Here is a 13,178-nt window from a genome sequence, read left to right on the forward strand (position 1 = left end):
TGGATTTAAAGAACATTGGCCTACTATGCTAGTTTCCATTTCTATAATGCGTACCTAATCTATCTTTCTTATTGACCACTCTATTTCTTAACCAGTACCAAATAATTTTGATGAATATAGCTTCATGGCATAGTTTGATATTTAGTACTTCTAGGTTCCCCTCCTTTCCACTTTTTTTTCATTATTTCACATGACATTCATCTCAATGCTGATAATTTTCAGATTGATATATCCAGTCCTAATTTCTCTGATGAGCATTAGTCCTGTATCACCAACCTCTTTTTAAACATCTTGAACTGGAGTAAGTAAGAATCTCAAACTCTGCATGTCCAAAACAGAACTCTATCTTCCGTCATCCCCCAAACACTTGTCTTCTGAACTTCCCTATTACTGTGGAGGCAGCTACCACCTTCTCATTCACTTGGTGTCATCCCAGACTTCTCAACTCTCATTCACCTCAACACCTAGTCCATTGTCAAATCTTTCTATTTTCATAATATCTGTTCTATGGTCTCTTTCTACTTTCACAATATCTGTTCTATGGTCTCTTTCTCTCCACTCACAGACACAATTCAAGTCCAGGCCCTCATTACTTCTATTTCAACCACCGAAATAATCTTCTAATTGGTCTCCCTGACTCAAGCTTCTCCCACACTTTAACATGAACTCTAATACTCTCTACTCAGTTACCAAAATGATTTTTCTAAAGCATAGGTCTATGTCATCTCCCATATCCTAACACATAAACACACACAGACACAGACCCCTCAGCTGCTCCAGGATCAAATGAAAAATCTTTCTGTTTGGCATTTAAAGTTCCTTACAACCTGGCTCCTTTTTACCCATCCTGTTTTCTGACACTGCTCCACTCTAGGCACACTATGATCCAGCAAGACTGACCAGCTTGATGTCCCTTTAACAAGACACTGCATCTCCTGACTCGATGCTTTTGCACTGATTGTTTCCTATGACTGGAATGTCCCCCCTCCTCACCTCTGCCTCCTGGAAGTCTCAGCTAAATTCCCACCTTCTACAAGAAGCCTTTCCTGGTGCCCGTTAATGCTCGTGCCTTTCTCCGTAGACTATTTACGATTTATCCAGTATATATTTTGTTTGTACAGAGTTGTTTGCAACATTGTCTCCCAAATTAGATTGTGAACTCCTGGAAAACAGGGTGTTTTTTTGTTTTTTGTTTTTACCTTTGTTTGCATCATCAGCAAACAGCACAGTGCACCTCAATAAGTACATTTACTAAGTATCATGTTCTGGGGGGTGGAGTGAAGGGTGAGGGAGTGGGGTACAAAGACAGGGAGAAACAATCCCTGCCCTTAATGAGTTCACATTCTAATGGAGGGAGACAAATTGTAAAAAAAAGGAGGTATGGAAAGGAGCCAGAGTAATCTTAGAGGGTATCGAAAGTTATGCTGACTCAATGATCTATTGTTTCCAGACCAGTTTGTCAAAACTATTGGGGGAGGCTTCACCCAGTCTGCAGCTTTGTATTACCTGCTATTCATCATGTACCACGTAACCCCTACCTGTTTGTATACACCTGACAATTGTCATGTACTTGCTCCCTTGGGATGCAATGACCCATCCCCCTTTTTTGTAAGTTTTAAAATTTATTTTAAACTTAAATACACAATAAGAAAAGAAAAAAAAACATCGCCATGTACACAGCAGAACATGAGGATTCAATATAAAACAATAAATTTTCATTTCCAGAAAACCTATATAATAAATACTCCACATTGTTTTCAAACCTGTCCAGCTTTTCATTGCTTTCTTGTGGGTTTTCTTTTGTTCTCTGCTGTGTACTTTTAACTTTATTTTTCCCCTCCCCCCAAGAAGGCTACAATGAAGTGAGGAGATATATATACATATATAGAGATATATATATATATACATAGATATCTATAAACATAAACACATATACAAATATACACTCATACACTATGCTTATTTCCACTTGTCATCCGTTTCTCTGAAAGTGGACAGCACCTTCCTTCATTCATGTCCAAGTCTTTCCACGTTTTTCTAAATCAACCAGCTCATCACTTTCTATAACATAGCAATATTCTAATACAATCACATTCAATTTCAGAGATTGTCTATGAAAGTTTCCCCCCAATTTTCTGCATTCCTTCTATTCTTGGCTGCATAGGTTTTATTGAAACAAGAAAATTTTAATTTAAAATGATCATAATTATCCACTTTACACTTCAACAATGATCTCACCTTATAATAAAGTTACTGTCTGATACTATTGAATTTGCTTCCTTCACATCTTTTTCCCTCTGGTTTCTTTGAAGCTCCTGACCTTTTGTTCTTCCAAATGAACTTTGTTGCTATTTTTCCTAACTCAGTAAGCTATTTTTTAGTACTTTAATCGTAATGGCATTACATAAATAGGCGAAATTGTCATTTTAAAAATTATTATATTGTCTTTACCTACCTGAACAATAAATATTACTTCAATTATTTAGATCTGACTTTATTTGTATAAAGTGTTTTACGTGACCATCCCTTTTTGCTGACTTGGACTTATATGAATTGTCTTTATCTCCTTATGAAAGTTATCAATAAAAGATGGCTCCGTCTTGAATCTGTGGATCTCCAGTGGTCAGCCCGCCCAGTTGGACTTTTAATAAACTTCTTTTAATTCTCTTTGTCCTAAGTTTTATCCCCTTAATCAAGAGAAAGCCCGAACAAAGAATTTTCCTTGTAACAAAAGACGGGAGTGGCTTCAGGAATGAGCAGAGGATTTTGGAGTCCTAGCACCTGGGTTCAAATCCCACTCCTGCTATTGACTGGTTTCTTTTTTTCTTTCTTTTTTTTTTATTTTCTTGTATCTTCAGCCCTTAGTATGTCTGCAACACAGTAAGTGCTCAATGAATACTGTTGGTTTATGTTTTTGTATCCCCAAGCGCTTATTACAGTGTCTGGAACACAGTAAGTGCTCAATAAATGCTGACTGATTTCTTGGCATCCTCAGCACAGAGCCGGACACACAGTTTGGGATTACTAAATGCCTTTTGATTGACTGATGGATTGAATGGGTTTGAATCCCGCTTCCGTTACTAACTACCTGTGTGCGCCGGGGCAAGTCTTACACCTCAGTTCCTCAGGGACCAGCCTCCCCGTTGGGCTCGGCTCCCACGCCAACAAGCAGCACTGAGCGGGAATCCGACAGGAGCCGGGAAGCACGCTAGCACGCTGCGTGCGTCGGGACGCCAGACGTAGACGTCGCCTCGCGCGCGCGCGTGCGTGCGTGCGTGCCTGCTGTGGCTCGTGGCCGCCCCGCCCACTCCCGGCTCGGGGGCGCGTCCCAGACCAGACTCCCGCGCGTGCGGGAGGGGAGGGCGTTTGTGGTCGTGGCCATGGGGGTCTCCCCGCTCGGGACTCCGAGTTGAAGCGTCCTGGACTCGGGGAGCCCCTGACCGTTTCCTTCCCCACGGCCTTCTCACGGGGTCCCCCTCAAGCGTGAGGTAGGTAGGTCTGAGAAGGATCTGCAGGGCAAGATGGGAAATTTAATTCCGCCGCCACCGTCCTTTTCCCGGGGAAACTGAGGCACGGACCCGGAGATGCCCCAAGGCTCGGACTTCCACTGGAAGTGCTGACCCTGCGGGGTTGGCTGTGCGGTTGGGCTTGGGCGCGCAGCGCTGGGCGGGCGCCCCCAAGTCCCCCGCCTCCGCCGCCCCGGGGCCGCCTTGGTGTGGGGGAAGACAGACCCCGAGGGCAGCAGGGAACAGTCACTCGTTCAGCCCATTAACTTTTATTAAGCTCCAGCCGTGGTCCCGGCACTGTGCTTTGAGCTAGGGATGGAGGCCGAGGCATCAGTTATCCAGCATTTATTAAACGCTGACTGTGTGCCATGTACTGTAAAGAAACAATTGCTGCCCTTAATGGGCTTACATTTTAGTGGAGGCACAGGAGGGAAGGTCGTCTTAGAGGGAAAGGCAGTAGCCTAAGGAAAGAGCAAAGGAATTGGAGTCAGGACTTGGCTGCAAATCCTACCCCTGCGTACCCACACACTTACATTAGCCGTGTGATCTTTGGTAAGTTACTTAACAGCTTTGTGCCTTGGTTTCCTCATTTGTAAAATTATATTAGATGGCTTCTAAGATACATTTTAGTTCCAGTTCAGTGACCTGCAATTGAATCCTGACTCTGCCATGATTCAATTAAATTGGATAAACGTTAAGCGCCTACTGTGTGTTAGGCACAGTGTTAGGACTTGAAATGCAAAAAGAGGCAAAAGACAGTGTCTCCTCTCAGGGAGCTTACCATCTACTGGGTTACTAGTTTCCTTGGACTTCTTGTGACCCTGGGCAAGTCACTAAACCGCTTTGGATTTTAGATTTGACTTCTATAAAATAGATTGAATCATTATTTATTGGTGAGGCCTTCGAACTTCTAATTTCCCAGGAGACCTACCCAGGGAGGTTACCTTATGTAAGGTGCTTGGTTTTGTGGAGCTTGGAATAATAACTGCCTTGAGTTTTCCTGTACTAAATAAGGGCTTTATGAAAAAAAGGTGAATATGTAAAGTTGGGAGGAAAGGGACTTTGTTGACAACATATTGAGTGATGTAATGGAAAGAACACTGGATTTGAAGTTTGAATGATAAGACTGGCTCAAGTCTTGGCTCTTTGTGACTTTAGGCATCATTGGAGCTTTTTGATTAAGGCATGTCTCCCAACATTTTTTGTTCTGTGAACTCCTTTCAACACCAAAAAAAAAAAAAAAAAGAAGTATCATAAACTTATAGGATAATTTAATGTACTACTCACAGTCTTAGATTTATGCATGAAGTGCTTATGGTAATTACAGTGATAACTTTTATCCCTCAAAGCTCCAAATCACTTAAGAAACTCTATATTTAAAGCATGCGTATGCTTGTTGTCACAAAGGAAAATATATTTGTAATGTAGTTTGGCGTTTATTTACTGCTTAAAACACTGTGAAAGAATTTTTATCATGAACCATTTGGACCATCTTTGCTAACCCTTAAATGGGAACCACTGGATTAGGGAAATGACATGGTCAGATCTGAGATGTAGGAAAATCATTTTAGCCAATGTTTCAAGGATGCTTTGGTCTCTGGCAGGGAGACCAATTGGCAGGCTGTTGAAATACATCTATCTGGGGAGGGCTTGAACCAAGGGAGGTGATCTTTGAGAGAACAGAAAATGATATAGGTGTAAGAAATGTGGGATTGAGCAAAGTCCATTGAATTTTGAAATTGAGAGACAGTTAAATTAGTAACTTGGAGAAAATAGTTTGAAAGACATGACTGAAGTTGCATTCTAAGGATTTAGTAGAGGAAGTGAAATCAGTCTAAATTAGTCGTTTCTTGGAATTTGACTTTGTTTGGGAGATGGGTAAAGATTGCTCGTGAATTAGCTTGAGGGGATGAGTCTTTTTTAAAATGCATAAAGTTATTCTGGTATTAAATATCTTAATAAACGAAGAGCTTTAGGACTTAATTTTTAATAATAATAGCTGTTAACAAATACTTTAAGGTATGTATGTATGTTATCTTGTTTGATCCTTCCTATACCTGGAAGGTCCTTGATATTCCCATTTTACTGATGAGGAAACTAAGACTGTGCCCAGGGTCACTCAACTAGTAAAGGGACTAAAGCAGGATTTGAACACAGCTCTTCCAGACAGCAAGTCTAATACTGTATATACTGGGTCACCTAGCTGTATGTTTCAAGTAAATATAGTCAAATGGAGGATCTGTGACCTCATTAATATGAATGTTCCTGCCATTACATTCGTACCTGCCTATTCTCTCTTATTATTCTCTTCCATATCCCATAACTATGACACAGTAGGTCTATTCAACAAGCTACAGGCCTGAGCATTGGTCAGTTTATCCTTGCCACATGACCAACACCTCTTGTGTTCCTGTCATAAGATTCCGTTATTTCCAAAATAGCTATTTGTAATTTAATGTGCAAGGTGAAGAGTTACTCCTATTTACAGAAATTAGTTGCCTGCAGCACTGAGAGGTTAGGCTTGCTGAGTCAAACAACTGCTACGTGTCTGAGATAGGCTTGAAACCCAACTTGTCCCAATTCACCTCTCTATCATAATTTATTAATTCAGCAGCATAATTTCCTGCATTAATCATAATTATTGCCAGTTTCTTCTTTTTAATAGTTATAATCCCATATGAAATGACCCATCAATGATTGCAGAGAGTAAATCAAATATATCAGGTAATTCATTGACTTCCTACCATGCCTTAGTTATAGTTTAGTACCAGGGGTGGAGAACCTTCGGCCTTGAGGCCACATGTGGCCCCCTGTTCTTAGTTCTAGGAAGAACTAGAATATAGCCAATTAACATTTATTTGTGTTTGTGTTTAAACTGAGATCTTATGTTAGGAATTTCTCCAGGTAAGAGTTTTAATTATTTTAGAATTTTAAGTTCACTTCACTATGTGAAGAATACTATTTATCTGCTAGATTTTTGTGGTTGTTTGATTAGTTAGTTTTTTCTTTCTTTTTTCTTTTTTTCTTTGCTTTGGGCCTGTGATTTTATTAGTATAGAAACTCTCCCAATTACAGACTGGCAACTTCTCTGTTACAATTTTAGAAAGGTACTTGGTGCATTAAGCAGTTAAATGATTTATTAGCTTTTGTGATCACAGGCTTATGTCAGAGGCAGGTCTTGAATCCAGGCTCCAAAGCTGGCCCTCTATCCACTACACCACCTTGCCTCTCAAGATGCTGATTAGTTAGAAAAAGGTTTTATTTTTTAAAATGTGTTTAAGATTCTTGGTAGAAAAATCTTAACACAGTGACTTCTTTGCTTTTTTTTTTTTTTTGCCTGTAGTACCTACCTCAGAGGCCTAATATGAGAATCAAATGAGATAATGTGTATAATGCACTTGATAGTTCTTAAATTACTATATAAATGCCTGTTATACATGTTAGCGATTGATACTGATCCTTTTTCTTTTTTCTTATTTTTTAATAGAACCTCCAAAATGCAGACCCCGAGCACTAGATCTCTGCATTTGAGTGAATGGCAGAAGAATTACTTTGATATCACCTCTGGCACCTGTACTCCAAGCCAGAAGGCAGATGCCTTCCGTGCACAGATTTTACGGATTCAGTATGCTCTGGCAAATTCTGAGATCTCCCAGGCTTGTGCTACCAAACTCTTCAGAAAATATGCAGACAAATACTCTGCAATTATTGACTCTGACAATGTAGAGACTGGCTTGAATAACTATGCAGAAAACATTTTGACTATGACAAGGTGCCAGCAAACTGACAGTGGCAAGTGGCAATCTGGATTAACAATAAATAATGTTTTCAAATTAAATGGTGTGCAAGAGATGATGCAGGCTGGCAGAAAGTTCAAAGATTCTTTGTTGGCACCAGCAGATGCATCAGTAGTAATCCATAAGGAGGTCAGTGCCTTTGGTTTTTCTACACCCAAACCTAATTGTACAGAACAGAGATTAGGCATTCCAAAGACACCAGCATCCTTGATCCACCCTCAGAATAGTCAACTGCCTATCATGACCAAAACTACAGATGACTTTCCTGCATCCTCAGTGCCTTTAGATGAAGGGCCCAGTGCAAAGTTCCATGTTACTCCATTATTTGGAAATGTCCAAATGGCAAGTGATACTACAAAAGCCAACATGGTGGCATTAAACATGTCATCGAATCAAACCTTTTTTCATTCCGGGTGTGGAAATCCTGGGAAGAAGAAGACACTGATTGATTCTGGCAGTGGTGGTACTGAAGCCCTTTCTAATCCCACACTGAATAATACTCTTAGTAACACAGAAGCCAGTGGCCACAGGGCTGAGAATAGCCTGTCCAGTTTTAAAACTGCAAAAGAACAACTGTGGATAGATCAGCAAAAGAAAGGCCACCAACCTCAGCGTGCACCAGGCTTTTCATATGGTGGAGTAAAAAAATCTCTGGGAGCTGGCAGATCTCGGGGAATATTTGGGAAGTTTGTTCCTCCCGTAGCCAGACAAGATGGTAGAGATGAGAAAGGAGGAACACAGTGTAAACCTCATGGGGCTGTGTCTACAGAACCAGCTCATCCAGTTGATGAACGTTTGAAGAATTTAGAGCCAAAAATGATTGAACTTATTATGAATGAGATCATGGATCATGGACCACCAGTAAACTGGGAAGACATAGCAGGAGTTGAATTTGCTAAAACCACAATAAAGGAGATAGTTGTTTGGCCTATGTTGAGGCCAGACATCTTTACTGGATTACGAGGGCCTCCTAAAGGGATCCTGCTCTTTGGTCCTCCTGGAACAGGTAAAACCCTAATTGGAAAGTGCATTGCAAGTCAGTCTGGGGCAACATTCTTTAGTATCAGTGCTTCTTCCTTGACTTCTAAATGGGTGGGTGAAGGAGAGAAAATGGTTCGTGCCCTGTTTGCCGTTGCAAGATGTCAGCAGCCAGCTGTGATATTTATTGATGAAATTGACTCCTTGTTGTCACAGCGTGGAGATGGTGAGCATGAATCTTCCAGAAGGATAAAAACTGAATTTTTGGTTCAGTTAGATGGAGCAACCACATCTTCTGAAGAACGTATTTTAGTGGTGGGAGCAACTAATAGGCCACAAGAAATTGATGAGGCTGCTCGGAGAAGATTGGTAAAGAGACTATATATTCCACTCCCAGAAGCTTCAGCAAGAAAGCAGATAGTAAAAAATCTGATGGCCAAGGAGCACTTTGACCTTAGTGAAGAGGAAATATCCCTGATTGTTAGGCAGTCTGATGGGTTCTCTGGAGCAGATATGACACAGCTTTGCCGAGAAGCTTCTTTAGGTCCTATCCGAAGTTTACAGACAATTGACATTGCCACAGTCACTCCGGACCAAGTTCGACCAATAGCTTTTGTTGATTTTGAAAATGCTTTCCGAACTGTGCGTCCGAGTGTGTCTCTAAAAGATTTGGAACTATATGAAAACTGGAATAAAACTTTTGGTTGTGGAAAGTAAATGAATGAAATGAAACTTGAGGCAACTATGTAATATATATTTTCAAAACATGGGAGCCAAGAATAGTTTATTTTTAGTAAATTTGGAGCTCTTGGTATTGCCTGCTCCTTATCTACATTTTTCATGATGAAATATCCTTTGTTCTTTTTTTGACGTAAATACATACTTTAATTGTCTCTAATCATTAAATGATAGTTACCTTTACCGTTTATGACCCAACCTCTATTTCTGTTTTCTTCCCTCAGCATGATGGACTTTAAAAGATAAAAATATTTAATATTATAATTTCAGGGGCGTGTGGAATTTTGTTTTTGCTGCAGCTGCTAAATGTTTGAAAAGAAATAAAGTTTCTATAGTAAAAATATGTAATGATATCAAGGAATGATTTGGAATTAGAACTAGTTCTGTAGTGTGACATGATAAAAATAACGTTGAAGGTGGTGAGTACTTGTAAAAATATTTTGTGATATAGGAAATTAATCTTTGATACTTTACAACCTGTTACAATGTTTTCTTTCAGAAGTAAATATTTTGTATATCTTTTGTAATGATGGGTTTAAAAATGTGAATTTTGGGATAAGGTAGAAGAGCCAAAAGATTTGTGTTTCTCCTTGTCTGTGGGAAAAGTATCTTTTAGGCTTAAAAAAAATGCCTTTGTTTTATTGGAAAGTTATTTAGTATTTTGTATTAGCAAGTATTTTAGGTAATATCAAAACCACAGTATAGTTTTCAAGTTTTCAAAACCAGGTATTTTCTGTGTAGGAAAAAAAAAGAAATAAATTATGGACCAAACCAGCATAGAATACTTGACATTCTGAATTCCTTTCCCTGGGAGGGGGAAAAAGTTTTTATTGCTACCTTTGTCCTTACTTGGAGTCATTTCCTACCTCACCCTCTCTAGCCCTGATTGAACCCTCCCTTGTGAAGGAAAAAGAAAAAACAAGTGAACGAAAACATTTGATGCTGAAACTATTTGACAGTATATGCGATATCATGTTGTAGTAGCTACTTATGCCACAAGGTGGGGGAGGTGTTTTAGTGTCTCTTCGTTGTTTTCATTACTCCAAGTATAACTTCCTTTCTGTAGTCTTTTCATTGCATCGTTCTAGTCATTGTGTGTATTGTTCTCAGTTCTGCTTATTTTGCTTTGCATTAATTTCATTTTCCCATTTTTCTCTTAATTCCTCATATTTGTCATTTCTTACTATAGTTTCTTCAGCCATTCTCCAGGTGATGGAACACAATTTCCAGTTCATCACAACCACAGGAAATGCTGTATTGACCATTTTGGTGTATGTGGGACCTTATCTTTGACTTTTTTGTGGTAATACTTGTTTTGCATAATTCTAAATTAAAACAGGGTAAGTGTACCACTCCTTTAACAGTGCATATAGCTTCCCCCAGCCACTCCAAAATTGACTATTCCTTTCCTTTCCTTTTTGCATTTTTGCCAGTTTACATGGAATGAAACTTAAGAGTTTTAATTTCCATTTCTCTTGGTTTTAGGATTTTAGAGTATTTCCATGTAGTCATTTATAGTCTGCAGGTTTTCATTTGAAAACTTTAATGTCCTTTGGGTAATGGCTTTTGGTAATGTTTGTCATTTCCCTTTATATTTTGAATATCAGCTTTGTAATTTTATGTAATCAAAATTGTCTTATTTCTTTTATGATCTCCTGTCCTTTGGTTAGGAATTCTCCAACCATAGTTTTGTAAAGTACTTGATGTTTTCTATTTATTTTTTATAGCGTGACCCTTTATATTTAAGTCATCTATTAATTTTGGATTTACTGTTGCTTGTGTTGTAAGATGATAGTTTAATTCTAATTTCTGCCACATTGCTTTCTAGCTTTCTCAGTAGTTCATGTAAAAAAAGTTCTTTCACCAGTTATCTATCTTTTTGGGTTTATCAGACATTAAGCTATTATTTTCCAGAACTCCTTTCTCAATAGCAAAAATATAGCTTCTTGATTTCAGATCACAGTGTTGATAGTAAAGCTCTGTAATCTTTATATGCTGTGTGAAAGATTACCTCTTACCTGGCCATCTCTGTGGCATGCTGCTGATCTCCAGCTTACTTCTTTTGGGTCTCAGGCTCCCATCCCATAGGTCTGTGGGATCTGGCTAATGATCTTTCACCTTATCTTTCTCAGATCTAGGTACAGTAAAACTAATGAGCTTTATGAATTGAGTTTGACAAAAGTATGCAGTGTTCCAAACATTAGACCCCTACTTGCAATGAAGGTAGCTAAATGCATTCTTTTTCTTTTTCAGGTCAGCTTAGTGATAATTATGCAGCACTGAGTTTTGTGTTTTTGCTCTTTCCATTTCCATTGTTTTAATTGTCTTCCTATTTGTGTGTACTTTGCTGCATTGATTCATATAAGTCACATGCTTCTCTGAATTTTTGATATTCGTTGTTATGAAACAGTGATAATCTTTTACATTTGTGTTCTGAGTTTTAGCCTTTTGATGGGCATAAACTATGTTTGGGGCAGCTAGTTGGTGCAATGGATAGGATGTTGGGTCTAGAGTCTGGAACACTTTGAGTTCAAATGTAGTTTCAGACACTAGCTGTTTGACCTGGGCAAAGTACTTAACTTCTGTTTACCTCAGTTTCCTTATTTGTTAAATGAGGATAATAATAGCACTAACCTTCCAGGGCTGTTGTGAAGGTCAGACAAGATAATTTAAGTGTTTAGCACAGTGCCTGGCATATAGTACCATACAAATGTTAGCTATCATTATTATCCTGTTTCCAAATTGAACAATTCCTACAAGCCGACATGTCATCCAACTTCTTTTAGTGTCTTTTCCACTGATAAAGCCATATCTGTTTTTCATGTTATACCATTTGATGGTGCCAAAGACTGGTGGTGAGAATTTTCTGGTCTTGATTAGTAGCTATGGCTCCTGCTGAGGAAGGGGTAGGGTCTGCAACACCTCTAAAGGTAGTTGCTGGATTGTATCTATGAGGTTTTTCTGAATGATGGATGAGTGAGGGGTGGGGAAAGAGAAGGTGAAATGAAAAGAGTGGATCATTGCTTTTCCCAGGTCTCTTTGGCTTGCCTGCTTACAGATGACATAAGTGAAGAAAACAAGTGGATGAAGAATGCCTGCTGGCTAGTCTGATCTGTTGTATCAACATATATCAGTAAAGTGCATAATGCTGTTCTGATAAATAGGTAGATTGGGAAAGGGATTGGGCTTGTAATTTCATTGATATGGGCAGCTACTGGATGAGGAATGACTAGTGCAGGTTGGCACCTTCTCTCAAGGGTAGGTAGGTGGTGTAGTGGATAGAGCATAGCTTGGAGTTGTCAGGAAAACCTGATTTCAAATTTGGCCTCAGAGGCCTTAAACACTTAGTAGCTGTGTGATCAGGGGTAAGTCACTTAAACCTGTTTGCCTCTGTTTCCTCATATGTAAAATGAGCTGGAGAAAGAAATGATAAGTACAGAAAAACCCCAAATGAAGAGTTGGACGTGACTGAACACAAACCTCAAAATTATAGTCTTAGGCTGCCTAGCGCAGAAAGGTTAAGTGATTTTCATGGGGTCATATAGCCAGTATGTATTAGAGGATCTCTCTTCTCTATTCTCTCCCTCCCTCTCTCCTAGCAGGATTGCCTTTGGGAATTTGTATAGTGTATTTAAAAACCCCAAATTTATCTCTGAAACAAAGCCTCATCTTTCTAATACTATTATTCTGGTAATTCCAGCTGATGTGGGGCATTAGCATATCTGCATTGGTGGAGAAAATTTTCTCACTGAGAGCTCCCGACACTGATGAAATTACAGTTATGATTTTTAAAAAAATCTGGTGCTGTGTTACTAAATCATGGAATATTACAGTCCTCAAAGAAGTTAAATTTCGAGATGCCGAAAACAGAGAGGCCTTGTCTACAACACATTACAAAGTAAGAATTAAATAGAAGTGACATAAAGGAATGGACAGATGTACAATCAAAAATATTGGTCATAGAGTAGGAGCAGCACGAGATAACCGATGAATAAAGTACTCTTGTTAACTTGTGGAGGATTGACAAGAATTGTACAGGATTGGCAGATGTAGATAGGTTGTGATGTGCATCGTTGAATGGAGGATCCTCATCTGTGTGATAACATCCATTTAAAAAAGTTACATGTAAGATAGATATATATATATATATATAACATAT

At 39.1% G+C, this 13,178-nt stretch overlaps 1 protein-coding gene across 3 annotated transcripts; it reads left to right on the plus strand.

Moving 5' to 3' along the window:
- The first annotated feature begins 3,325 nt into the window (after window positions 1–3,325).
- FIGNL1 (fidgetin like 1) lies at window positions 3,326–9,546 on the plus strand. 3 transcript variants are annotated; one of them, XM_027837062.1, is made up of 2 exons: window positions 3,326–3,488; window positions 6,994–9,546. In XM_027837062.1, the coding sequence occupies exon 2, from the start codon at window positions 7,004–7,006 to the stop codon at window positions 8,996–8,998; it is 1,995 nt and encodes a 664-aa protein (XP_027692863.1). In that variant the 5' UTR covers window positions 3,326–3,488; window positions 6,994–7,003; the 3' UTR covers window positions 8,999–9,546. The 3 variants fall into 3 exon arrangements, with proteins under 3 accessions (XP_027692863.1, XP_027692862.1, XP_027692861.1); XM_027837061.1 differs by having other exon boundaries at window positions 3,406–3,492; XM_027837060.1 differs by lacking the exon at window positions 3,326–3,488 and adding an exon at window positions 3,747–4,058.
- Window positions 9,547–13,178: the final 3,632 nt, after the last annotated feature.

The sequence above is a fragment of the Vombatus ursinus genome, unplaced genomic scaffold (assembly GCF_900497805.2).
Source record: "Vombatus ursinus unplaced genomic scaffold, bare-nosed wombat genome assembly UNPS02014820.1, whole genome shotgun sequence".
Classification (NCBI taxonomy): Eukaryota; Metazoa; Chordata; class Mammalia; order Diprotodontia; family Vombatidae; genus Vombatus; species Vombatus ursinus.